General features: G+C 52.8%; 3 protein-coding genes across 3 annotated transcripts in view; 1 reads left to right on the top strand and 2 right to left on the bottom strand.

Moving 5' to 3' along the window:
• The window catches only part of LOC147647145 (uncharacterized), a 446,158-nt gene that overhangs the window by 173,072 nt on the left and 247,154 nt on the right, over positions 1-25,932 (bottom strand). The gene's annotated exons all lie outside the window — the stretch shown is intronic.
• LOC147647150 (uncharacterized) overlaps positions 1-25,932 on the top strand; it is a 264,237-nt gene that overhangs the window by 65,239 nt on the left and 173,066 nt on the right. The window contains 1 exon segment of the mRNA XM_086872415.1: positions 15,733-16,174. Coding sequence (XP_086728541.1) covers positions 15,733-16,174 — 442 coding nt within the window.
• LOC147647152 (olfactory receptor 14J1-like) lies at positions 179-2,589 on the bottom strand. The gene is made up of 2 exons (XM_086872516.1): positions 2,356-2,589; positions 179-1,288 (listed from the first exon to the last, which is right to left on the bottom strand). Exons 1-2 carry the CDS (start codon positions 2,384-2,386, stop codon positions 330-332), a joined length of 990 nt encoding a protein of 329 aa, XP_086728642.1. The 5' UTR covers positions 2,387-2,589; the 3' UTR covers positions 179-329.

Here is a 25,932-nt window from a genome sequence, read left to right as displayed (position 1 = left end):
TGATCTGCCCCCAGCTCTGCACACAGACACTGCTGCTGCAGCTCCAGAGAAGGGAACAAAAGGGGCATCTCTGCAGAAAACTTTGCTGGAGATCCTCTAGTTCCTTTAAAGCCATCAAGAGCACAGCCCCTCATTGGCACAGTGTGTGACCACAAGGAAGGTGGAAGCAGAAACAAAATGAGAAAGGGCACAAATAATGACATTTTATTGCGGATATATTTACTTATATTGCTAAGTAAAACAACAGAAAAGATCCTCCAAAATTAAACCAATAAGAAATATCAAAGGTGGCTTTTATTACAAGTGATTTGCAGAAATTGGCCAGCAGTTCAATGTTTCTGAAATGATCCAGTCATCATTCTCCACACTGCAGCCTTGAGCTCCTGGTTCCTCAGGCTGTAGATGAGGGGGTTCAGAGCTGGAGGCACCACCGAGTACAGAACTGACACTGCCAGATCCAGGGATGGGGAGGAGATGGAGGGGGGCTTCAGGTAGGCAAATGTACCAGTGCTGAGGAACAGGGAGAGCACAGCCAGGTGAGGGAGGCAGGTGGAAAAGGCTTTGTGCCTTTGTCCCTGCTCAGAGGGGATCCTTAGCACAGCCCTGAAGATCTGCACATAGGAGAAAACCATGAACACAAAACAGCCAAGTGCTAAACATGCACTAACAGCAATGAGCCCAAGTTCCCTGAGATAGGATTTAAAGCAGGAGAGCTTGAGAATCTGTGGGATTTCACAGAAGAACTGGCCCAGGGCATTGCCATGGCACAGGGGCAAGGAAAATGTATTGGTCATGTGCATGAGAGCAGTGAGAAAGGCACTGGCCCAGGCAGCTGCTGCCATGTGGGCACAAGCTCTGCTGCCCAGGAGGGTCTCGTAGTGCAGAGGTTTGCAGATGGACACGTAGCGGTCGTAGCACATGATGGTCAGGAGATAAAACTCTGCTGAGACAAAAAACACAAAAAAAAATAGTTGGACTGCGCATCCTGCATAGGAGATGTGTCTGCTGTCCCAGAAGGAATTGTGCATGGCTTTGGGCACAGTGGTGCAGATGCAGCCCAGGTCAGTGAGGGCCAGGTTGAGCAGGAAGAAGAACATGGGGCTGTGCAGGTGGTGGCTGCAGGCTACGGCGCTGATGATGAGGCCGTTGCCCAGGAGGGCAGCCAGGGAGATGCCCAGGAAGAGGCAGAAGTGCAGGAGCTGCAGCTGCCGCGTGTCTGCCAATGCCAGCAGGAGGAAGTGGCTGATGGAGCTGCTGTTGGACATTTGCTGTGGCTGCACATGGGGACCTGTTCATGAAGAAAAAGAGCAGTGACAAATCAGGAGAGGATGGGACTCGCCCACCCTTGTTCCTGCTCTGTGAAAACTTCACCCAGGTCCCTGACTGAGCTCCAGCTGTGCTGTCTGAGTGTGCCAAGAACAGCCAGGCCTGTGCCTGGGGGCTCTCCAGGAGCCATCCCTGCCCTGCTGCCCTGGGTTTCTGGCCATGTAACAGAGGGGAAAAGCTGTATATTCAGGATTTGTCAGGGGAATCACTCCTAATGCAGAAGGGCTTGTTGCCATCTTTATTCCCACTTCTAAAAGATATTGAGAGCAGGAAGAAATTTTAAATATTCTTTTCCTACCCACAAATCATTGCTGGTTCTCTGAGGTCAGAAATCCCCAGCATTTCTGCTGCACTCAGAATTTCCCACTGAGAGATGTGAGAGGCAAAGGATTCCCTGTGGCTTAGGGAAGGTGAGGGGCTGGATGGGCTTGTTCCCAACTGCCCTGGGTTTGCACCTTTGGCTGGAATCAGAGCACAATCACACTCCTCTGTCACCCTGGCATAAACCAGGCCCTGCCCAGAGCAGAGGGATCCCTGAATGTCTCACCCTCTCTAAAGGTCTCTGGGCAAGGGCTCAGCACCCCCCTCTGCCAAGGACACTCACGGCTCCCTTGGCAGAGCCAACATCATTTCCTCAGCTGTGGCATCTCTGCCCTTCCCCGTGGGACATTCAGGGAACTCTGAGAGGCTCTGGCACAGATTTGCAGCCAGGAGGGCAGCTCAGAGCTTGGAAGGACACAGCAAGGAGATCCCCAGGTGTGCCCATGATGGGATCTCAGGGAGGGGGCTCAGCTCATTCCCCTTTCCCATGGACTGCTTTGCCCACAGCCCCACAGGTCACAGGGAAGCTGGGACACCCCATTCCCATGGACACACCTGCCTGGCAGCAATCCCAAGGGCAGGGCCTGACTCAGCTGCTGCAGATGCCAGAGCCTCCCTGAGAGCCCCAGATACCAAGGACAATATCAGAGCAGTGCATTTAGGCTGTTTAGGAGCCTCCCAGCTTAGAGACTGAGCACCCAAACTTACAATTCTGGCATCTCTGTAAATGTTCCAACATTACTTTGCTGATCCTGGTGTGTCCCCTTCAACTCAGAATGTTCTGTGATTCTGGGATTACAATTCCTCTTCTGCTTCTCTCATCCTGCTGTTGTCTATAATCAAAAGAGAAAAAAAACCCAAACCTTTGCAACAGTGTTAGAACAGTAAAGTAAGAAACAGACTTGTATTAGAAGCTTCCAGGTGTCCCAGTGGGGTTGAGGCACACCCGGCCCCTTATTTCAACAATTTATTAAGGTTGATTAATTAGGATATTTAACAGAAACATTCAATAGGAGATTCAGCTGCCCCAGTTACACACCCCAGGGTCAACCCATTGGAGTAGGTCCAAGGGTTTCTATGCCCCACTTTTTGTTATGACTGCTCACATTCTGGTTACAAAACAAAATGTTCTTCTTGTAGCTCCTCTCCCTGATGATAAGACAATACAGTATTTCAGAAATCTATTTAGAAGATCAGATTATTGTTCTACAATCTAAGAGTAAGGTTAGGAAGCATATTAGTTATTAGTTAGAGTTAATTAAGGATAATAGTTGTCCTTAATTATAATATAAATGTAATATAATATAATATAATATAATATAATAGTATAGTATAGTATAGTATAGTATAGTATACTATACTATACTATACTATGCTATAGAATAATAGTTTAATAGAGTTAATTAAGAATTAAAATTTTATAATTACATGATAATAGTTTACAGATCTAAAAATATATTAAAAATGCATAAAAAGCAAAAAACTTTTTGCTATCATCTCAACTTTCCCACCCTGCTTAAAGAGAGAAATTGAACACAGTCTCAGGAAAGCTCCTGATCTTTACAGCAATTCCAGGCTCACCTTCTTTTGGGAAGTGTCCTCTGGAGCTGTGCCCAGGCAGGTCTGGAGCTGGGAGCAGCCCTGCCCCACACAGCCCCTCTCAGCAGCAGCCCCTGCCCTGCTCAGGGTGGCTCCTTCCCCCCACAGCTTCTCCCCAGCGCTGGGAGCAGCTCCCCGGGCCGGCTGAGAGCTGTCCCTGGCAGGCAGCAGAGTCCCTGCCCCAGCACAGCGCCCTGGGCTGCAGGACCCTGCTCTGCAGGACAGCCCTGGGCACCCCTGGCTGCTCTGCACAAGGGACAGGCAGAGAATGTACTCACAGAGTCTGTAGGCACTGGCATGTTCCAGCTTTAGGAGATGCCTCCAGGAGCTGCAGCTGCATTGTCCTGCAGCCAGAGGCTTCCTGTGCCAAGGGCTGGCAGGGATTCTGCCCCAGGCACTTCCCAGCCCCTTCCCAGCCCTGACTGATTGAAGCTCTCTGTGCCTCTGGGCTGTGCCCAGGGTGGCTGCAGGCAGTGCCCCAGCCCTGCTGGGCTGGCAGAAGAGCTGCTCAGCAAGAGAAATGTGCTTTTGAAGCTCTTCTTGGTTTCCAGCAGCTGCCTCTGTGCCAGGAGCCCGGCCCAGCTCAGCAGCACAGACACAGCAGCAGGACTTTAATGAGCCTCTTGGGGCTTTGTGCTGAGGCCCTGAACATCAGTCCCTGACAGGGAGGGGAAGAAAGCTCTCAAGAACTCCAAGTCAGAATCACACTCCAAAGTTTCTTTCACTTTTAATGGGTCCCACTGAGGGATGTGACTGAGAAAGTGTCCCCAGGCCCCAGGCAGAGCAGAGAACTGGAGGCACTGATGACAGCTGGGGACAAAGAGAAGCCAAGGCTTGGTGCCCTGGGCCACAGCAGCCAATGCTGTGCCAGCAAGGGCTGTGAGGAGACACCTTGTCCTGAGGCCCTGGGGCCTCCTGGCACAGCCCCAGCAAGGCTGGCCACTGTCACCCCCTTGGCCTGCCCTCAGCATCCCCCCTAGCCCACATGCCAGTGGCCTCAGGGATCTGCTGGAAGGAGTCCCTGGGGAGCCTTGCTCAGGAATGGCCCTGGGGGCTCCTTCATGCTCCCAGGGACTGCAGCTTTTTCAAAGGACTTTGGCTTTTGCTTTGGAGTCTCTGAGAGCTTTGTGCAATCCTGGCCTCCAATTATCTGCTGTAATTAGTCCCTTGAGAGCCTTTGTCAGTAACAACACTCAGTGGGGCTCATTAATGCTTCGAGGTACTTCAGGTTCTTAAGGCACTTTCCTTTTTCCTTCCCACACTGAGTCTCTGAGAAGTTTGTGCAATCCTGGCCCCAATTATCTGCTTTAACGAGTCCCTTGGGAGCTTTGCATTGACACTCAGTGGGGCTCATCAATACTTTGAGATACTCAGGGCTTTTTCAGCTACTTTGGATTTTCCTTCCCACACTGAGTCTCTGGGAGGTTTTTTTGCAATCCTGGCCTCCAGTTCTCTCCTCCAAGGAGTCCATGAGGAGCCTGTGTTGGGGATGGACCTCAGTGGTACCCATTAATTCTTGGAGACACTTTGGGTTTTTCCTCTGACTTGGACTCCTGGAAAGGTTTGTGCAATCTCCTCTCAGGCCCTGAGGTTCAAGGGCTCAGCTCCAAATGCACCACAGGGCTCATTAGGATCAAGCAAGTCCTAACAAACCATGGCTGTGCCTTGATTTCCCTCTGGTCTTGCTCCGTTCTTAGGAAAGTTTCCTACAATACTTATGGAGAAATAGTTCAAAGAGCTTCTAAGAAATATCTGTTCCTATTTTAAAGGTGTCTTTTATTCCTGTTCTCTTTAGAGCAGAGGTGATTGCAGCATTCAGTGATGGATATTGATCCAGGGTCTCTCCTAAGGAGGTCTGGCCAGGTCAGAGAAGCTGTGCCTTGAGGTCTGACCCAGTGGGGGCAACCTTGCTCCACATTCCCCAGCCCCATCCTGTCTCTCCTCACTCCCCTGGGACCTGCTTTGCTCACAGAACTGGCTGCACTCAGGCAAAGAGGGGTTTTCCTTCTTTCATTTTAGCAATCTAAAACTGCTGAGTTTCCCCATGGAAAACAGACACCCTCCTCAAGTGTGTGCCAAGCCCAAGGTGCCACCAAGGAGGTTCCCCTTCCCCAAGGCAGAGCCACACAAGGAATGTTTCAGACACACAGGGAGTTCTACAATAAACACAGCCCCAGAGTTGGCTGAAGGCAGAATTAGAGCAGCTGCTGAAGGACAGACAAGCTTTGAACTCCTTGCAGCTGAAAGCACCAAGTGGGTTGTTGGGAGGTGTGTGAGTGAGGCAAGAGTGAGGGAAGGGAAATGCAGAGAGCCTTGGAAGTGTTTCTGTGCACACAGGCTGCTGCAAGGGCAGCGTTGGACTTCTCTGGACTTCTCCCCAGTGACCTCTCAGAGCCCCCTGAGATGTCACACAGACACCTGGGATATCACAGCCCACTCAGTGGTGTCACACAACCTGCCCCAGGATGTCACACCACCTTTCTGTGAAGTCACAGCTCTTCCCATATGCCACAAAACCACCTCGTGATGTCACACAGCCACATTTGATGTCATTGTTCACTCTGTGATGTCACAGTCAGCACTGTGATGTCATACAACCTGTCCTGAGATGTCACATGGCTTTTCTATGATGTCACTGCCCACTCTAGGATTTCATATCACCACCATGTGGTGTCACAGTCTGCTCAGTGATGTCACACAATCAATCAGTGGTGGCACAGCCTGCTCTGTGGTGTCATATATCTAATGTCTAATGTCACAGTCCTCTCTTTGATGTCACAATCAGCTCTGTGATGTCACACAGTCCCCTCTGTGATACCGTAGCTGCTCAGTGACCTCACACAACAAACTCTGGCATGTCACAGCCCCATTTGTGACCTCACACAACCCACTCAGAGCTGTCACACAGCCCCTTTCTGACATCACAGCTGCTCTGGGGCTCCAGGACACAGCCACAGAGGTGCTGCTGGGACACAGCCCCCTCTGGCACATCCCACAGCCCCTGCCAGTGCTGAGCCCCTGGCAGCTCTGTCTGGGCCTGCTCTCTGTGTCCCTGAGCTGCCCTGGCAGGGCCCCAGCCCTGCTGGGCTGTGCTCAGGAGCTGCTCCTGGCCAGAGCTGTCTCTCTGCAGCGCTGCCCTTGCCAGGAGCTGCCTCTGGGCCAGGAGCCCGGCCCAGCTCAGCAGCACAGACACAGCACCAGCACTTTCATCACCCTCTCGGGCCTTTGGGGCTCTTGGCATCACACTCAGTCCCTCAGAGTGTGCTCCAGAAACTCCTCAAGAGCTCCAAGTCAGATGGAAACACTGAAGTTTCTTGTAGTTGAAATGAGAGACACGAGTGAGAGAGCGTCCCCAGGTTCCAGGCAGAGCAGAAGACTGGAGGCCCTGATGGCAGCTGGGGACAAGCAAGGGAAAGGTGTCTGTGGTGCTGAGCAAAGCTGGATGTGTTTCAGGAATGCCAAGGGACAAGGGCTGAGCCCCAGCCCCTGGCAAGGCAGATGCTGTCCCTCCGTCATTGCTCAGGGCTCTTCCCGGGCCACTGGCATGTGGGGATGTGCAATGCCAAGGGCAGCACCATGGGGCGGCCCCTGCCAGGCTGCTGAGCAGGGACAAGGAGGCAATGAGGCCCCAGGGCTGCCAGGGTCACTTGTCCCCTGCTGGCCTCAGGCCCAGGGCCAGCAGCCATGGCCAAAGGGCTGCACAAGTTGCCTCTGGCAGGGCCTTGCAGCTTCACAGCCCAGGGCCCTCAGCCTCTACCTGCTACTTATGTGATGAGGCCTCCAAATCCCATCCTGGGAGATTTTTGGGTCCTCTCCAAGGTCTGTGAAGATGGAAACACTGGTCAAAGTTATTTCCTCCCAGATCTTGCAATGACACAACAAGGATCAATATTTTTAAAGTGACTAAAAGTGGATTTGGATTTGTTAGAAGGAGGAAATATTTTACAATCAGAGTGGCACAAAACTGTAACTGCTTTTCCAGAGAAATGGATGCCCCATTCCAGGACTGCTCCATGAGCAGGAGCTCTGTGCAACCTGACACAGTGAAAGCCCCTCCCCTCCCCAAGGATGGAATTCCTGTTGTGTGGGTTCTCTGATGTGCTGGGTGCCCTCACAACCCTCCTGGCCAGAATGTCTGCTGAGGGCCAGCCAGGCTGCTGCAGTGGCACTGACCTCACAGCCATCACCATTGCAGCCATGTCCCCTGGGCCTGGCTCTCCCCTTTCCTCTGCCCCTGCCTTGTCTCTGCTGCCATGAAGAGTTTGTTCATTATTATCTTGTCCCCAAGGTGCTGGGGCCAATTGCTTCCCAGTCAGGCTCCTGGAGCAGCAGTGGCTTTTCAGAGCCCAGCCAGAAATGAGCCCTGAAGCAGCAGCTCTGCAGTGCTGGCCACCAGGCCGGGGTGCCAAGGGAGCCTTCTGACCATGGCCTGGAAGCAGCTGCTGCTGCCAAGGTGCCTTTGGTGCCTCAGGCTGTCCCTGGCACAGCTCCCAGCACGGCACTCTGCACTTGTGCCCGAGCCCTTCCCTGGCTTGGGGCTGGCCTGGGGCTTTTCCTGCAGCGGGATCTGCCCTGGGCATGGCACAGGAAAGGCAGTTCCTGCTGGAGCAGGAGGCTGTGCCTGGAATGAGCTCAAACAACTCCACCAAAGCCCTGTTTACTACAAAATTGCTTCCTAGAGCACTATAGTCTAATAATTGTTATAGCTCCTCTACTCTGGAGTAAATAACTCTTTTTTTTATTTACTCTGTGCTGTAAATAAATCTTGTTCAGAATCAGTCACAGTTGTATTTGTATAATATATCTGATATAATATATATATATATATATATCTGTATAAGATATATATATATATTCCATTGTTAATCCTGTGGGACAAATTGCATTACGGTTCAGTTCCACCTGTCAAATATTTACACATAAACCTTTGACAAAGTCTGGGGCTGGGATTGAGTCCAGCTGCTTTCAGTCTCCTCTCTTAGAAGGAATTTAAAAGTCGAGGCATCCCGGAGGTGTTTGAGGATCCCTGGTGACTGTTGGGTGTCATTTCTCCACCTCATGACCCAGCAGGGGTTTCTCCAATAAAGAAATAAAGTTTTTGCCTGCAGCTCCCACTCTGCCCATGACAGGAAGCCCTGGGAGTGTCTGAGACATCCCGGCTCTTTGGCAGCCTGGGGACTCCTGGGATGTCACCGTGGAGCCCCCGGGAGTGCCTGTGACAGAGCGGTGCCTTTGCAGCCCAGGGTCCCCTGGGATGTCACCATGGAATTGCTGTGACTGTGTCTGAGCACACGGCTCTTCAGCATCCCCAGAAACCCCTGGGAGGTCTCTGTGGAGCCCCTGTCTGTGCCTGACTCAGACCTGGAGCCAGAGCCCATTGCCATGGCAACCATTTGCAGTCCCATCCCCAGGCTCATGGGATCACAGAGCCACAGAATTGGCTGAGTTGGGAGGGAGCCATGGGGATCCTCCAGTCCAACTGCTGGCCCTGCACAGGACACCCCAACAATGCCAGCCTGGGCCTGGCAGCGCTGGCCAAACGCTGCTGGAGCTCAGCCAGCCCTGGAGCTGGGAGCCTTCCCTGGGGAGCCTGTTCAGTGCCCCAGCAGCCTCGGGGAAAAACCTTTTCCTCACATCCAGCCTAAACCTGCCCGCCTCAGCTCCAGCCGCTCCCTCCACTCCTGTCCCTGGGCACCAGAGGGAAGAGGTTCCCGCAGCCCCCAGCCAGGGACCCGCTCCCAAGGCTGCTGCCATGGCAACCAGGCCTGGCACCAGCTGGGATGCTCGGTTTCCATGGGCTGGGCTTCAGGAATGGCATTCCCCAATTTCCTGCTCCGACTAAAACTGCACTGCCGCTCTCTTCCCTCCCATCTCCCATGGAAAGCACAAAAGGCAAAGATCCCAGGCTGGAATAAGAACAATTTATTTAGAACAGCAACAAGATAAGGAACAAACAGGAATAGAAACAATTTGGATAACAGAAGGGATAAGACAATCTATTCACAGGGAAAACTATAATGCCACCGACTGGGTCTTCCTGGCCACATATTTCCTCCTGCCAAGAAAGGACACTCTTCTCCTCTGGTGAGAGAGAGGGAGTCCTTTTCCCGCCCCTGGCAATGATCTGAGATGGGATTGAATATGACAGGGCCATGGTCAGACTCTCATGTTCTTTGATCTCTCATCATGTCATTGCCATGGGCAGGAAGAGGGACAGGTGTGTTCCCAGCATGGATCCCAGGGAACATGGATCACCGGGTCTCTTCCCAATGTGGATTCTCCAAGGGGGGATGAAGCTGGAGCTGTGGAGAAAGCTCTTCCTGCACTTGGGGCACTGGCAGAGCTTCCTTTACTGGTGCCTCCGTTGGTGTCTGGTCAAGTGAGAGCTCTGGGTGAAGCTCTTCCCACACTGGGGACACTCGTAGGGTCTCTCCCCAGTGTGGATACGTTTGTGTGTATTGAGGTCGGACCTGTTTCTGAAGCTCTTCCCACATTCCCCACACTCATAGGTCCTCTCCCCAGTGTGGATGCGCCGGTGCCTGATGAGGTGGGAGTTTTGCTTGAAGCCCTCCCCACAGTCAGGACAGCGGAAGGGCTTCTCATCCGTGTGAATCGGCTGGTGCTGGACAAGATTGTAGCTGCTGTGAAACCTCTTCCCACAATCAGAACACTCGTAGGGCCTCTCCCCAGTGTGGATGTGCTGGTGGATGATGAGCTGGGAGATGCAGCTGAAGCCCTTTCCACATTCCCCACACTCATAGGCCCATTCCCCAGTGTGGATCATCCTGTGGCGGATCAGGCTGTTGCTCTGGCTGAAGCTCTTCCCACACTCCAAGCACTTGTAGCGCTTCTCCCCATCCTGAAGCTGCTCATGGACCACCAGCTCAGAGCCCTGGCTGGATCTCTGGCCGCCTTCCCGGCACAGGGTGGGTCTTTCCTCCTCAGAGCACCCTGGGATGGGTTTGGAGCTCCTCCTCCTGCGGGATCTCTGGGGATTTTCCTCCCTGTTGGATTCCTGCACTGTGGAGCTGCTCAGAACGGCCTTGTCCACGAGGTTGTGCCGCAGGGATTTGTACTCCCTGGTCTCCATCCTCAGCTTCTTGTCTGGGGGAGGAAGGACAAGGAGAGGATGGGATTTGCCTCCGTGCCAGAGGGAAGGGGAAGGAGATCCCCCCAGTGCGTCCCCGGCAGGACGGCGTCGGCAGCGGGGTTGTCCTGCAGCCGGGGGCCAGGCTGGGCTGGGAGATGGAGCAGGAGAGAGGGGGAAAGGGGCACTGACTTCCTCCTCACCTGCCTGGGTGTCCTGGGAGATCTTCCTCTTCCTTGCAGCCTTCTCATCCATCCAGCCAAGGTCTGGGATTGGGAAATCCTGGTTCGGGAGACAACAAGGAATGAGCACGTTGAGTTTGAAGGTCCCTCTGTCCAAGTCCCTCTAGAAGTCACCAGGGCATCTGGGGTGTCTTGGTTTGAAAGGAAAGGTGTTTTCTAAGGAAAGCAGAAACCCCCATTGAAATTGATAAAAATGTAAGCAACAGCCCTCTCCAAATTATTATAATCTTGAAATCAAAGTGATCTCAGTTAAAGATATAGGAATAGAAATAATAGTTCTTTACTAAAGGAATAAAAATGAAAATGCAGCAGTATAAAAGAAAAAAACCAACAAAAAAACAACAGTCTGAGAGAGTCAGAATACAACCTGATACCCTGTTGGTTAGCATGCTGGTAGCAGTCTGATTAAATGGTGGCTGCAGTCCTCCTGGAGTGACGGATGTGGTTCTCTTGAAGCAATGATCCCATAAAATTTTGTACATTACCTCTGAAGTTCCGGTGCTGTAGATGGGTCTGGTCTCTCCTCTGGGAATCCAGTGCAGAAAGACTGCCTGTGGTGTTCTGATTCCAAGATTATATCCATGCAGGAATGCTTGGCTCCTCCCCCTGGGTGGAGCATCTCACAATGGGATGATGTCATTTTATCAGTCCTGCAGTGAGACTCAATGGCCCATTAACAGAAGATATCCCCCTGGAGGAAGGATGGGTGGTGGAAGAGATAAAGAACACTGCCCCACCTGGTTTTAAGAGCTGGCCCATTAACAGAAGACATCCCCCATTTATGAGGGATGGGTGATAAAAGAGATAATGAAAACTGCTCCTCTAGTTTTTAACATGGTGATAGAATACATACTTTTGGTTACATCTTGCATTGCAACCCAGGACATGGGGTACATAAAAATTGTACACCACTAAAATTTGGCCCTGAAAATGCTTTCCAGAAGTTCCCCATTTCTGTTCTCTCCCTTTTGGTGTTCAGGGTTTCCCCCTGTCCCTGCTGCTGGGGGTCACGCTTGTACTGGCGATCCCCCATCTACTCAGTCCCTGACCTCTTCAGGCTGCTGTGAGTGCCAGGAATTTGAAAAGTTCCCCCCATTTCCATCTCCCCACTTACGGATGCTTGGGGTTTTTTGGGTCCCATGGTCCCTGCTCCCCTTATTTCCTGCTTGGGGGTGCATTGGGTCCAAGGAGACCCCCCTGCCCCTCTCTATTTAATTGAGGGTCCCACAAATCATGGCGCTCCCCCTCTCTGGGCTCCCCACTTTGGGGTCCTCAGGGACACAGGGCTCTGCTCCTCCAGGCTGCCGCTGCCAGCAGCTGCCACTGGGAACCCCAAATGTCCCCCTAAAGGACATTTTCTTCTCAGCCTTGGTGTTCTTCATTCTCCAATCATCACCCCCAAAAGCCCAACCCAGGAAGCCCCCAGGATATCTGGGCCGTGCTCCCCCTCCCTGGTAACCTGTGGGATAGGGGGGGTGTTGATCCCATGGATGGGGGGGCTGTGAATTCAGGGAGTGAATCCCAGCTTGACTGGGATATACTGGACCTGAGATCATACTGGGATAACAAGCACCTAACTGGGATTACTAGGAGTGTCTGGGAATGGCTATGGACATGCTGAGGGCAGCTGGGATATACTGGGCGTGTCTGTGACCATATTGGGGATGACTGGGAACACACTGGGAACAATGGGAACCATGCTGGGGACAACTGGGAACAACTGGGAGTGACAGGGTCTACACTGGGGGCAGCTGGGAATGACTGCAACCTTGCTGGGAGCAGCTGGGATCATCTGGGAAGCGACTGAGACTATACTAGGGGCAACTGGGTGCAACTGGAATCACGCTGGGAGGAACAGGGAGCAACTGGAACCATCCTGAGGGTAACTGGCATCCTACTGGGATCACAGTGGGAGCACCAGGGCCATGTTGGGACCATACTGGCAGCAACTGGAACTGCACTCAGGGTGACTGAGAGTGGCTGGGAGCAACTGGAATCAGCCTGGAAGCACCTGAGGAGTGACTAGGAGCAACTGGGATAGACTGGGAGAAACTGAAACCACAGTGCAGGTAAATGGGAACAACTGGAACCATGCTGGATCATCCTGGAAGCAGCTGTGCCCATGCTGGGTCATACTGGGATCCTACTGGAACTAGCTGGGATCATACTGGGAGTGACTGAAAAGGTGCTGGCTGGGACTGGAACCATACTGGAGGTGACTGGGAACAACTGGGCCCATCCTGGGAGTGACAGGGAGTCACTCTGGCCATGACTGGAATCATACTGGGAGGATCTGGGAGTGACTGGAACCATACTGGGGGTGGCTGGGTGCACCAGCTCATACTGGGGGTGAGTGAGATTGTAGTGGGAGTGACTGGGATCATCCTGGAAGTGTTTTTCTGTAGATCTTCTGTCTTTCTGGTCTCTTTATTCTCCTTCCTATCCTACGTACCTGGAATATTTTTGGATATCTTAATGTTACCCAAAATCTTAAGGGTTAACACTTTTTAGGTTAAATGAGCTAAGATTGCAAAGTTAAGGCTATAGTAAGAGTTCTTTGTGCAGTTGGATGTTGTATTAAACCCTTTGCCATAGTTCCTTGATTGTCTGTATTTCGTCAGTTAAATTTTGTGTCATTTTGACCTCTTAGCTCAGTTGGTCAGAGCATGGTGCCAGCATCACCGAGGTTGTGGGTTTGATCCTTGTGGGGCCATTCACTTAAGAGTTGGACTTGATGGTCCTTGTGGGTCCCTTCCTACCAAGAATATTCTTTGCATCTGTCCATGCTGAGAAGATCTGGTTGTTGTTTCTCCTGTGCGCCAAATTCAAGCAGAGGAACCTTTGGTTACCACCAGCATTGAAGTGTTCTGGGGTGTTACAGCCCTGCAGGCTCACAGTGGCCTCTTGTTTCCATAAGGCCCCAGAGTGTCCCACTGGTCCCTTGGTTCCATGGGCCCAAGAGCGCCACAATGATCCCCTTGGTTCCACAACTTCCCATGGTGTCACACTGGCCCCTTGGTTCCATAAGGATCTGGAGTGTCACACAGGTTTATGGCATTTGTCCTTGCTGCCCCTCACATCCCACTGCCCCACAAAGAGCCCCGAGCCACCCCTGAGGGACAGGCCCTGCTGTGCCAGGCCTGGGCTCAGGGCTTGGCCTTTCTGCTTCCTCCAACCCAGCCAGGGCTGGCTCAGCATTGCAGTTCCCTGCTCAGAGCCTTTGGCTCCCAGCAATCCTGGCCTCCAGGATCTGATCTCACCAGTCCCTGGGAAGCCTTTGGCAGTCCCTGCCCTCAGTGGGGCCAATTGATGCTCCAAGGGACTTGGAGTTTTGCTTCTGACTCCTTGAGCAGCTTCTTCAGCCTGAAGGAGGGACAAAGGAGGATCGGGGAAAGGAGTAGGAAGCACGAGGTCAAGCACTCCCTGAATTCACAGCCCCCCCACCTATGGGATCATCACCCCCCATCCCACAGGTTACCGGGGAGGGGGAACTTGGCCCAGATATCGTGGGGGGTCCTTCTTGGGTTGTGCTTTTTGAGGGGGGATGTTTGGAGAATGAAGAACTTCAAAACTGAATGGAAAATGCCACTTGGGGGGATACTGGGGTGTCTCAGCATCCCTACGTGAGGAGATGGAAACAGGGGGAACTTTTCATATTCCTGGCACTCCCAGCAGCCTGAAGAGGTCAGGGACTGAGTAGACTGGGGACCCCCAGTACAAGCGGGACCCCCAGCAGCTGGGACAGGGAGGAAACCCTGAACAGCAAAGGGGAGAGACCAGAGATGGGGAACACCTGGGAGGCATTTTCAGGGCTGAATCTTAGTGTTTGGGAGGTTTTTATGGAGCCCATGTCCTGGGTTGCAATGCAAGATGTAACCAAAAGTATGTATTCTATCACCATCTGTTAAAACCTGGTAAAGCCGTTTTCTTTATCTCTTTCATGAGCCATCCCTCATAACAGGTGGATATCTTCTGTTAATGGGCCAGCTATTAAAACCAGGTGGGGCAGTGTTCTTTATCTCTTCCACCACCCATCCTTCCTCCAGGAAGATATCTTCACTTAATGGGCCATTGAGTCTCACTGCATGACTGATAAAATGGCATCATCCCATTGTGAGATGCTGCACCCAAGGGGAGGAGTCAAGCATTCCTGCATGGATATAATCTGAGAATCTAAACTCCACAGGCAGTCTTTCTCCACTGGATTCACAGAGGAGAGACCAGACCCATCTACAGCACGGGAACTTCAGAGGTAAGCTACAATCTTCTATGGGATCACTGCTTCAACAGAACCACATCCGTCACTCCAGGAGGACTGCAACCACCACTTAATCAGACTGCTTCCAACACTCTGACCAACATGCTGTAAGGTTCTGACTTTGTTGGTGGGTTGTTTTGTTGTTGTTGTTGTTGGTATTTTTCATTTATACTGCTGCATTTTCATTTTCCTTCTTTAGTAAAGAACTTACATTCCTTTTCCCATAACGTTACCTGAGAGCACTTTGGTTTCAAGATTATAATATTCGGAGGGGATGGGATACTTATATTTTTATCCATTTCAGTGGTGATTTCTGCCTTCCTTAGCAAACACCTTTCAAACCAAGACACCTCAAATGCCCAGGTGACTTCTAGAGATGGGCTTGGTAAGAGGAACCATCAAACTCATTGTGCTCATTCCTTGTATTTTTTCTCAAACCAGGATTTCCCAATCCCAAACCTTGGCGAGATGGAGAAGCAGGCTGTGAAGAAGATGAAGATCTCCAATGACACCCAGGCAGGTGAGGAGAAATTCAGTGCCCCTTTCCCCCCTCTCTCCTGCTCCATCTCCCAGCCCTGCCTGGCCCCCGGCTGCAGGACAACCCCGCTGCCGACGCCGTCCTGCCGGGGACGCACTGGGGGGATCTCCTTCCCCTTCCCTCTGGCACGGAGGCAAATCCCATCTTCTCCTTGTCCTTCCTCCCCCAGACCAGGAGCTGAGGATGGAGACCAGGGAGAACAAATCCCCACGGCAGAAACTCGTGGAAGAGGCAATTTTGAGCAGCTCCACAGTGCAGGAATCCAATGGGGAGGAAAATCCCAGGAGATCCCGCAGGAGGAGGGGCTCCAAACCCATCCCAGGGTGCTCTGAGGAGGAAAGACCCACCCTGTGCCGGGAAGGCGGCCGGAGATCCAGCCAGGGCTCTGAGCTGGTGGTCCATGAGCAGCTTCAGGATGGGGAGAAGCCCTACAAGTGCTTGGAGTGTGGGAAGAGCTTCAGACAGAGGAAAACCCTGATCTGCCACCAGATGATCCACACTGGGGAATGGGCCTATGAGTGTGGGGAATGTGGGAAGGGCTTCAGCAGGAGCTCCCACCTCATCATCCACCAGCGCATCCACACTGGGGAGAGGCCCTACGAGTGTTCTGAGTGTGGGATGAGGTTTCACAGCAGCTCCAATCTTGTCCTGCACCAGCGAATTCACACGGATGAGAGGCCCTTCCGCTGCCCTAACTGTGGGGAGGGCTTCAAGCAAAACTCCCACCTCATCAGGCACCAGCGCATCCACACTGGGGAGAGGCCTTACAAGTGTACCCAGTGTGGGAAGAGCTTCTCAGACAGGTCTAACTTTGCCAGACACCAACGGAGGCACCGGTAAGGGAAGCCCTGCAAGTGCCTCAAAATACAGGAAGAGCTTTGTGCACTGCTCCAGCTTCATTCGCCCATGGAGAATCCACACTGGGAAGAGACCTGGTGATCCATGTTCCCTGGGATCCATGCTGGGAAGACACCTGTACCTTTTCCTGCCCATGGCAATGTCATGATGTGGGATCAAAGAATGTGAGACTGTGATCATGGTCCATTATATTCAATCCCATCTCAGGTCATTACCAGGGGCAGGAAAATGACTCCCTCTCTCTCACCAGAGAAGGGTGTCCTTTCTTGGCAGGAGGAAATACGTGTCCAGGAAGAGTCAGTTGGTGGTATTTTAGTTTTCCCTGTGAATGGTTTGTCTTATCCTTTCTGTTACCAAAATTGTTTCTGTGTCTGTTTGTTCCTTATCCCGTTGCTGTTCTCAATAAATTGTTCTTATCCCAGCCTGGGATCTTTGCCTTTTGTGCTTTCCATGGGAGGTAGGAGGGAAGCGAGCAGCAGCGCAGTTTCAGCAGGAGCAGGAAATTGAGCAATGCCATTTCTGAAGCCGAGCCCGTGGAAACCGAGCATCCCAGTTGGTGCCAGGCCTGGTTGCCATGGCAGCAGCCTTGGGAGCGGGTCCCTGGCTGGGGGCTGCGGGAACCTCTTCCCTCTGGTGCCCAGGGCCAGGAGTGGAGGGAGCGGCTGGAGCTGAGGCGGGCAGGTTTAGGCTGGATGTGAGGAAAAGGTTTTTCCCGCGAGGCTGCTGGGGCACTGAACAGGCTCCCCAGGGAAGGCTCCCAGCTCCAGGGCTGGCTGAGCTCCAGCAGCGTTTGGCCAGCGCTGCCAGGCCCAGGCTGGGATTGTTGGCGTGTCCTGTGCAGGGCCAGCAGTTGGACTGGAGGATCCCCATGGCTCCCTCCCAACTCAGCCAATTCTGTGGCTCTGGGATCCCATGAGCCTGGGGATGGGACTGCAAATGGTTGCCATGGCAACGGACTCTGGCTCCAGGCCTGAGCTGGTGTCCATGGCAACCACCCCTGGCATGGGGTCTCCATGGAGCTGCCAAGGGACTGACCATAGCAACAGGGGCTGTGATGGTTGCCTACTACATTTCAGATTTGTTGCAGCCCTCAGATGGGCTCCATGGCAACATTCTAAGTGCCTCCAAGCTATTCAGGAGCCGGAATGTCACAGGCACTCCCAGGGGCTACACAGAGACCTCCCAGGAGTCCCCAGGCTGCCAAAGAGCCGGGATGTCACAGACACTCCCAGGGCTTCCTGTCACGGGCAGAGTGGGAGCTTCAGGCAAAAGCTTTATTTCTTTATTGGAGAAACTCCTGCTTAGTCATGACACCCAGCAGCCACCAGGGATCCTCAAACCCCTCCAGAGCACCTAGACTTTTAAATTCCTTCTAAGAGAGGAGATCCAATCCCAGCCCCAGAGTTTGTCAAAGGTTTATGTGTAAAATGTATTGGACAGGTGGAAGTGAACCGTAATAAATCTTGTCCCATAAGATTAAAAATTGAGTATGAGATATATTTATACAAATACAACTGAGTGATTGATTGATTTATTTATGATTAGACAGATTTATTTGCACTACAGAGTAAATAAAGAAAAAGTTATTTACTCCACAGTAGAGGAGCTATAACAATTATTAGACTATAGTGCTCTAGGAAGCAATTTTGAAATAAACAGGGCTTTTCTGGAGCTGTTTGAGCCCATTCCAGGTACAGCCTCCTGCTCCAGCAGGAACTGCCTTTCCTGTGCCATGGCCAGGGCAGATCCTGCTGCAGGAAAAGCCCCAGGCCAGCCCCAAGCCAGGGAAGGGCTCGGGCACAAGTGCAGAGTGCCGTGCTGGGAGCTGTGCCAGGGACAGCCTGAGGCACCAAAGGCACCTTGGCAGCAGCAGCTGCTTCCAGGCCATGGCCAGAAGGCTCCCTTGGCACCCCGGCCTGGTGGCCAGCACTGCAGAGCTGCTGCTTCAGGGCTCATTTCTGGCTGGGCTCTGAAAAGCCACTTCTGCTCCAGGAGCCTGACTGGGAAGCAATTGGCCCCAGCACCTTGGGGACAAGATAATAATGAAACAACTCTTCATGGCAGCAGAGACAAGGCAGGGGCAGAGGAAAGGGGAGAGCCAGGCCCAGGGGACATGGCTGCAATGGTGATGGCTGTGAGGTCAGTGCCACTGCAGCAGCCTGGCTGGCCCTCAGCAGACATTCTGGCCAGGTGCACTGTGAGGGCACCCAGCACATCAGAGAACCCACACAACAGCAATTCCATCCTTGGGGAGGGGAGGGGCTTTCACTGTGTCAGGTTGCACAGAGCTCCTGCTCATGGAGCAGTCCTGGGATGGGGCATCCATTTCTCTGGAAAAGCAGCTGCAGTTTTGTGCCACTCTCATTGTAAAATATTTCCTCCTTCTAACAAATCCAAATCCACTTTTAGTCACTTTAAACATATTGATCCTTTTTCTGTCACTGCAAGATTTGGTAGAAAATAACTTTGACCAGTGTTTCCATTTTCACAGATCATGGAGAGTGACCAAAAATCTCCCAGGATGGGGCTTGGAGGCCTCATCACATAAGCAGCAGGTAGAGGCTGAGGGCCCTGGGCTGTGCACCTGCAAGGCCCTGCCTGAGGCAACTTGTGCAGCCCTTTGGCCATGGCTGCTGGCCCTGGGCCTGAGGCCAGCAGGGGACAAGTGACCCTGGCAGCCCTGGGGCCTCATTGCCTCCTTGTCCCTGCTCAGCAGCCTGGCAGGGGCCGCCCCATGGTGCTGCCCTTGGCATTGCACATCCCCACATGCCAGTGGCCCGGGAAGAGCCCTGAGCAATGAGGGAGGGACAGCATCTGCCTTGCCAGGGGCTGGGGCTCAGCCCTTGGCCCTTGCCATTCCTGAAACACATCCAGCTTTGCTCAGCACCACAGACACCTTTCCCTTGCTTGTCCCCAGCTGCCATCAGGGCCTCCAGTCTTCTGCTCTGCCTGGAACCTGGGGACGCTTTCTCACTCGTGTCTCTCATTTCAACTACAAGAAACTTCAGTGTTTCCATCTGACTTGGAGCTCTTGAGGAGTTTCTGGAGCACACTGTGAGGGACTGAGTGTGATGCCAAGAGCCCCAAAGGCCCGAGAGGGTGATGAAAGTGCTGGTGCTGTGTCTGTGCTGCTGAGCTGGGCCGGGCTCCTGGCCCAGAGGCAGCTCCTGGCAAGGGCAGCGCTGCAGAGAGACAGCTCTGGCCAGGAGCAGCTCCTGAGCACAGCCCAGCAGGGCTGGGGCCCTGCCAGGGCAGCTCAGGGACACAGAGAGCAGGCCCAGACAGAGCTGCCAGGGGCTCAGCACTGGCAGGGGCTGTGGGATGTGCCAGAGGGGGCTGTGTCCCAGCAGCACCTCTGTGGCTGTGTCCTGGAGCCCCAGAGCAGCTGTGATGTCAGAAAGGGGCTGTGTGACAGCTCCGAGTGGGCTGTGTGAGGTCACAGCTGGGGCTGTGACATGACAGAGTTTGTTGTGTGAGGTCACTGAGCAGCTGCAGCATCACAGAGGGGATCCTGTGACATCACAGAGCAAGCTGTGACTTCAGAGTGTGGCTGTATGACATCACAGTGTGGTCTGGGTGATATCACTTAGTGGGTTGTGACATCACAGAGAGGGCTGTGACACCAGAGGTTAGATGTACAACATCACAGAGAGGGTTGTGACATCACTGAGCAGACTGTGACACCACATGGTTGTGATATGAAATCCAGGAGTGGGCAGTGACATCATAGAAGAGCCGTGTGACATCTCAGGACAGGTTGTATGACATCACAGTGCTGACTGTGACATCACAGAGTGAGCTATGACATCAAATGTGGCTGTGTGACATCACAGAACGCTGTGTGAAATCACGAGGTGGTTTTGTGGCATATGGGAAGAGCTGTGACTTCACAGAATGGCGGTGTGACATCCCAGGGCAGGTTGTGTGACACCACTGAGTGGGCTGTGATATCCCAGGTGTCTGTGTGACATCTCAGGGGGCTCTGAGAGGTCACTGGGGAGAAGTCCAGAGAAGTCCAACGCTGCCCTTGCAGCAGCCTGTCTGCACAGAAACACTCCCAGGGCTCTCTGCATTTCCCTTCCCTCACTCTTGCCTCACTCACACACCTCCCAACAACCCACTTGGTGCTTTCAGCTGCAAGGAGTTCAAAGCTTGTCTGTCCTTCAGCAGCTGCTCTAATTCTGCCTTCAGCCAACTCTGGGGTTGTGTTTATTGTAGAACTCCCTGTGTGTCTGAAACATTCCTTGTGTGGTTCTGCCTTGGGGAAGGGGAACCTCCTTGGTGGCTACTTGGGCTTGGCACACACTTGAGGAGGGTGTCTGTTTTCCATGGGGAAACTCAGCAGTTTTAGATTGCTAAAATGAAAGAAGGAAAACCCCTCTTTGCCTGAGTGCAGCCAGTTCTGTGAGCAAAGCAGGTCCCAGGGGAGTGAGGAGAGACAGGATGGGGCTGGGGAAGGTGGAGCAAGGTTGTCCCCACTGGGTCAGACCTCAAGGCACAGCTTCTCTGACCTGGCCAGACCTCCTTAGGAGAGACCCTGGATCAATATCCATCACTGAATGCTGCAATCACCTCTGCTCTAAAGAGAACAGGAATAAAAGACACCCTTTAAAATAGGAATACATATTTCCTAGAAGCTCTTTGAACTATTTCTCCATAACTGTTGTAGGAAACTTTCCTAAGAACTGCACCTGACCAGAGGGAAATCAAGGCACAGCCATGGTTTGTTAGGATTTGCTTGATCCTAATGAGCCCCGTGGTGCATTTGGAGCTGAGCCCTTGAAACTCAGGGCCTGAAAGGAGATTGCACAAACCTTTCCAGGAGTCCAAGTCAGAGGAAACACCCAAAGTGTCTCCAGGCATTAATGGGTGCCACTGAGGTCCATCCCCAACACAGGCTCCTCATGGACTCCTTGGAGGACAGAACTGGAGGCCAGGATTGCACAGAAACCTCCCAGAGACTCAGTGTGGGAAGGAAAATCCAAAGTAGCTGAAAAAGCCCTGAGTATCTCAAAGTATTGATGAGCCCCACTGAGTGTCAATGCAAAGCTCCCAAGGGACTCATTAAAGCAGATAATTGGGGCCAGGATTTCAGAAACTTCTCAGAGACTCAGGGTGGGAAGGAAAAAGGAAAGTGCCTTAAGAACCTGAAGTACCTTGAAGCATTAATGAGCCCCACTGAGTGTTGTTACTGACAAAGGCTCTCAAGGGACTAATTACAGCAGATAATTGGAGGCCAGGATTGCACAAAGCTCTCAGAGACTCCAAAGCAAAAGCCAAAGTCCTTTGAAAAAGCTGCAGTCCCTGGGAGCATGAAGGAGCCCCCAGGGCCATTCCTGAGCAAGGCTCCCCAGGGACTCCTTCCAGCAGATCCCTGAGGCCACTGGCATGTGGGCTAGGGGGGATGCTGAGGGCAGGCCAAGGGGGTGACAGTGGCCAGCCTTGCTGGGGCTGTGCCAGGAGGCCCCAGGGCCTCAGGACAAGGTGTCTCCTCACAGCCCTTGCTGGCACAGCATTGGCTGCTGTGGCCCAGGGCACCAAGCCTTGGCTTCTCTTTGTCCCCAGCTGTCATCAGTGCCTCCAGTTCTCTGCTCTGCCTGGGGCCTGGGGACACTTTCTCAGTCACATCCCTCACTGGGACCCATTAAAAGTGAAAGAAACTTTGGAGTTGGATTCTGACTTGGAGTTCTTGAGAGCTTTCTTCCCCTCCCTGTCAGGGACTGATGTTCAGGGCCTCAGCACAAAGCCCCAAGAGGCTCATTAAAGTCCTGCTGCTGTGTCTGTGCTGCTGAGCTGGGCCGGGCTCCTGGCACAGAGGCAGCTCCTGGAAACCAAGAAGAGCTTCAAAAGCACATTTCTCTTGCTGAGCAGCTCTTCTGCCAGCCCAGCAGGGCTGGGGCACTGCCTGCAGCCACCCTGGGCACAGCCCAGAGGCACAGAGAGCTTCAATCAGTCAGGGCTGGGAAGGGGCTGGGAAGTGCCTGGGGCAGAATCCCTGCCAGCCCTTGGCACAGGAAGCCTCTGGCTGCAGGACAATGCAGCGGCAGCTCCTGGAGGCATCTCCTAAAGCTGGAACACCCCAGTGCCTACAGACTCTGTGAGTACATTCTCTGCCTGTCCCTTGTGCAGAGCAGCCAGGGGTGCCCAGGGCTGTCCTGCAGAGCAGGGTCCTGCAGCCCAGGGCGCTGTGCTGGGGCAGGGACTCTGCTGCCTGCCAGGGACAGCTCTCAGCCGGCCCGGGGAGCTGCTCCCAGCGCTGGGGAGAAGCTGTGGGGGGAAGGAGCCACCCTGAGCAGGGCAGGGGCTGCTGCTGAGAGGGGCTGTGTGGGGCAGGGCTGCTCCCAGCTCCAGACCTGCCTGGGCACAGCTCTGGAGGACACTTCCCAAAAGAAGGTGAGCCTGGGATTGATGTAAAGATCAGGAGCTTTCCTGAGACTGTGTTCAATTTCTTTCTTCAAGCAGGGTGGAAAAGTTGAGATGATGACAAAAAGATTTTTGCTTTTTCTATATGTTTAATGTATTTTTAGATCTGTAAACTATTATTATATAGTTGTAAAATTATAATCCTTAATTAACGCTATTAAACTACTATTATATACTTATATAACTATTATCCTTAATTAACTCTAGTATGTTTCTTAACCTTTCTCTTAGATTTTAGAACAATAATATGATTTTCTAAATATATTTCTAAAATACTAAATGGTCTTATCATCAGAAAGAGGAGCTACAAGAAGAGCATTTTGTTTTTTAACCAGAATGTGAGCAGTCATAACAAAAAGTGGGGCAAAGAAACCCTTGGACCTACTCTAATAGATTGTCTCAGGAGTGTGTAACTGGGGCAGCTGAATCTCCTATTGAATGTTTCTGTTAAATATCCTAATTAATCAATCTTAATAAATTGTCGAAATAAGGGGCTGAGTGTGCCTCATCCCTACTGGGACACCTGGAAGCTTCCAATGAAGCCGTTGTTTACTTTACTGTTCTAACACTGTTGCAGAAGGTTATTTTTCTCTTTTGATTATAGACAACGAAGGAGATGAGAGAAGCAGAAGAGGAATTGTAATCCCAGAATCACAGAACATTCTGAGTTGAAAGTGACACACCAGGAACAGCAAAGTAATGTTGGAACATTTACAGAGATGCCAGAATTGTAAGTTTGGGTGCTCAGTCTCTCTGCTGGGAGGCTCCTAAACAGCCTAAATGCACTGCTCTGATATTGTCATTGGTATCTGGGGCTCTCAGGGAGGCTCTGGCATCTGCAGCAGCTGAGTCAGGCCCTGCCCTTGGGATTGCTGCCAGGCAGGTGTGTCCATGGGAATGGGGTGTCCCAGCTTCCCTGTGACCTGTGGGGCTGTGGGCAAAGCAGTCCGTGGCAAAGGGGAATGAGCTGAGCCCCCTCCCTGAGATCCCATCATGGGCACACCTGGGGATCTCCTTGCTGTGTCCTTCCAAGCTCTGAGCTGCCCTCCTGGCTGCAAATCTGTGCCAGAGCCTCTCAGAGTTCCCTGAATGTCCCACGGGGAAGGGCAGAGATGCCACAGCTGAGGAAATGCTGTTGGCTCTGCCAAGGGAGCCGTGAGTGTCCTTGGCAGAGGAGGTGCTGAGCCCTTGCCCAGAGACCTTTAGAGAGGGTGAGACATTCAGGGATCCCTCTGCCCTGGGCAGGGTCTGGTTTATGCCAGGGTGACACAGGAGTGTGACTGTGCTCTGATTCCAGCCAAAGATGCAAACCCAGGGCAGTTGGGAACAAGCCCATCCAGCCCCTCACCTTCCCTAAGCCACAGGGAATCCTTTGCCTCTCACATCTCTCAGTGGGAAACTCTGAGTGCAGCAGAAATGCTGGGGATTTCTGACCTCAGAGAACCAGGAATGATTTGCGAGTAGGAAAACAATTTGTAAAACCAACTTCTGCTATACTTTAGAAGTGTGTGTGCAGATGGCAAGAGGCCCTTCTGCATTATGAGTGATGCCCTTGACACATCCTGCATTTCCAGCCTTGTCCCTCTCCTGCATGGCCACAAACCCAGGGCAGCAGGGCAGAGATGGCTCCTGGAGAGCCCCCAGGCACAGGCCTGGCTGCTCCTGGCACACTCAGACAGCACAGCTGGAGCTCAGGCAGGGACCTGGGTGAAGGTTTTCCCAGAGCAGGAACAAGGGTGGGTGAGTCCCAGCCTCTCCTGATTTGTCACTGCTCTTTTTCTTCATGAACAGGTCCCCATGTGCAGCCACAGCAAATGTCCAACAGCAGCTCCATCAGCCACTTCCTCCTGCTGGCATTGGCAGACACGCGGCAGCTGCAGCTCCTGCACTTCTGCCTCTTCCTGGGCATCTCCCTGGCTGCCCTCCTGGGCAACGGCCTCATCATCAGCGCCGTAGCCTGCAGCCACCACCTGCACAGCCCCATGTTCTTCTTCCTGCTCAACCTGGCCCTCACTGACCTGGGCTCCATCTGCACCACTGTGCCCAAAGCCATGCACAATTCCCTCTGGGACACCAGAGACATCTCCTACACAGGATGTGTTGCACAAGTATTTTTTTTTGCTTTTTTCATCTCAGCAGAGTTTTCCCTCCTGACCATCATGTGCTACGACCGCTACGTGTCCATCTGCAAACCCCTGCACTACGCGACCCTTCTGGGCAGCAGAGCTTGTGCCCACATGGCAGCAGCTGCCTGGGCCAGTGCCTTTCTCTATTCACTGCTGCACACAGCCAGTACATTTTCCCTGCCCCTGTGCCTTAGCAATGCCCTGGGCCAGTTCTTCTGTGAAATCCCACACATCCTCAAGCTCTCCTGTTCACATTCAAACCTCAGGGAACTTGGGCTCATTGCAGTCAGTGTCTGTTTGTTATTTGGCTGTTTTGTGTTCATGGTTTTCTCCTATGTGCAGATCTTCAGGGCTGTGCTGAGGATCCCCTCTGAGCAGGGACGGCACAAAGCCTTTTCCACCTGCCTCCCTCACCTGGCTGTGGTCACTCTGTTCCTCAGCACTGCCGCATTTGCCTACCTGAAGCCCCCCTCGATCTCCTCCCCATCCCTGGATCTGGCACTGTCAGTTCTGTACTCAGTGGTGCCTCCAGTCCTGAACCCCCTCATCTACAGCCTGAGGAACCAGGAGCTCAAGGCTGCAGTGTGGAGAATGATGACTGGATGGTTTCGGAAACATTAAACTCCTGGCCAATTTCTGCAAATCACTTTTAATAAAAATCACCTTTGATACTTCCTGTTGGTTTAATTTTGGAGGTTTTCTGTGTTTTCCTTTTTTAATCCTGTCCACAATGAAATGTCATTGTTTGTGCCATTTCTCATTTTGTTTCTCTCCACCATCCCTGTGGCCAAAGACTGTGTCAATGAGGCGCTGTGCTCTTGGTGGCTTTCAATGAACGAGAGGATCTCCCAGCAAAGTTTTCTCCCAAGATGCCCCTTTGTTCCCTTCTCTGGAGCTGCAGCAGCAGTGTCTGTGTGCAGAGCTGGGGGCAGATCAGTGCTGGCACAGCAGCTGTGCCCAGGAGCAGCAGCACTTGGTGTTGCCAGTGCTGCTCCCGTGCCACTGCCCCGCTGCCCTCCTGGCCCTGGTGTTGCTGCAGGGCCTGAGTGCTCTCGGGGCCGGGCACAGCCCTGGGGGTGGCAGTGCCGGGGCTGCAGCAGGGACAGGCCATGGGCACTGCTGGGGCAGCGCTGACGCCTCAGGGCAGGGCCTGG

This window comes from Cyanistes caeruleus, unplaced genomic scaffold (assembly GCF_971803275.1).
Source record: "Cyanistes caeruleus unplaced genomic scaffold, bCyaCae1.hap1.1 HAP1_SCAFFOLD_65, whole genome shotgun sequence".
Taxonomy (NCBI): domain Eukaryota; kingdom Metazoa; phylum Chordata; class Aves; order Passeriformes; family Paridae; genus Cyanistes; species Cyanistes caeruleus.
The sequence above is the reverse complement of the archived record's forward strand: the minus strand, read 5'-3'. Positions and strand labels throughout refer to the sequence as shown.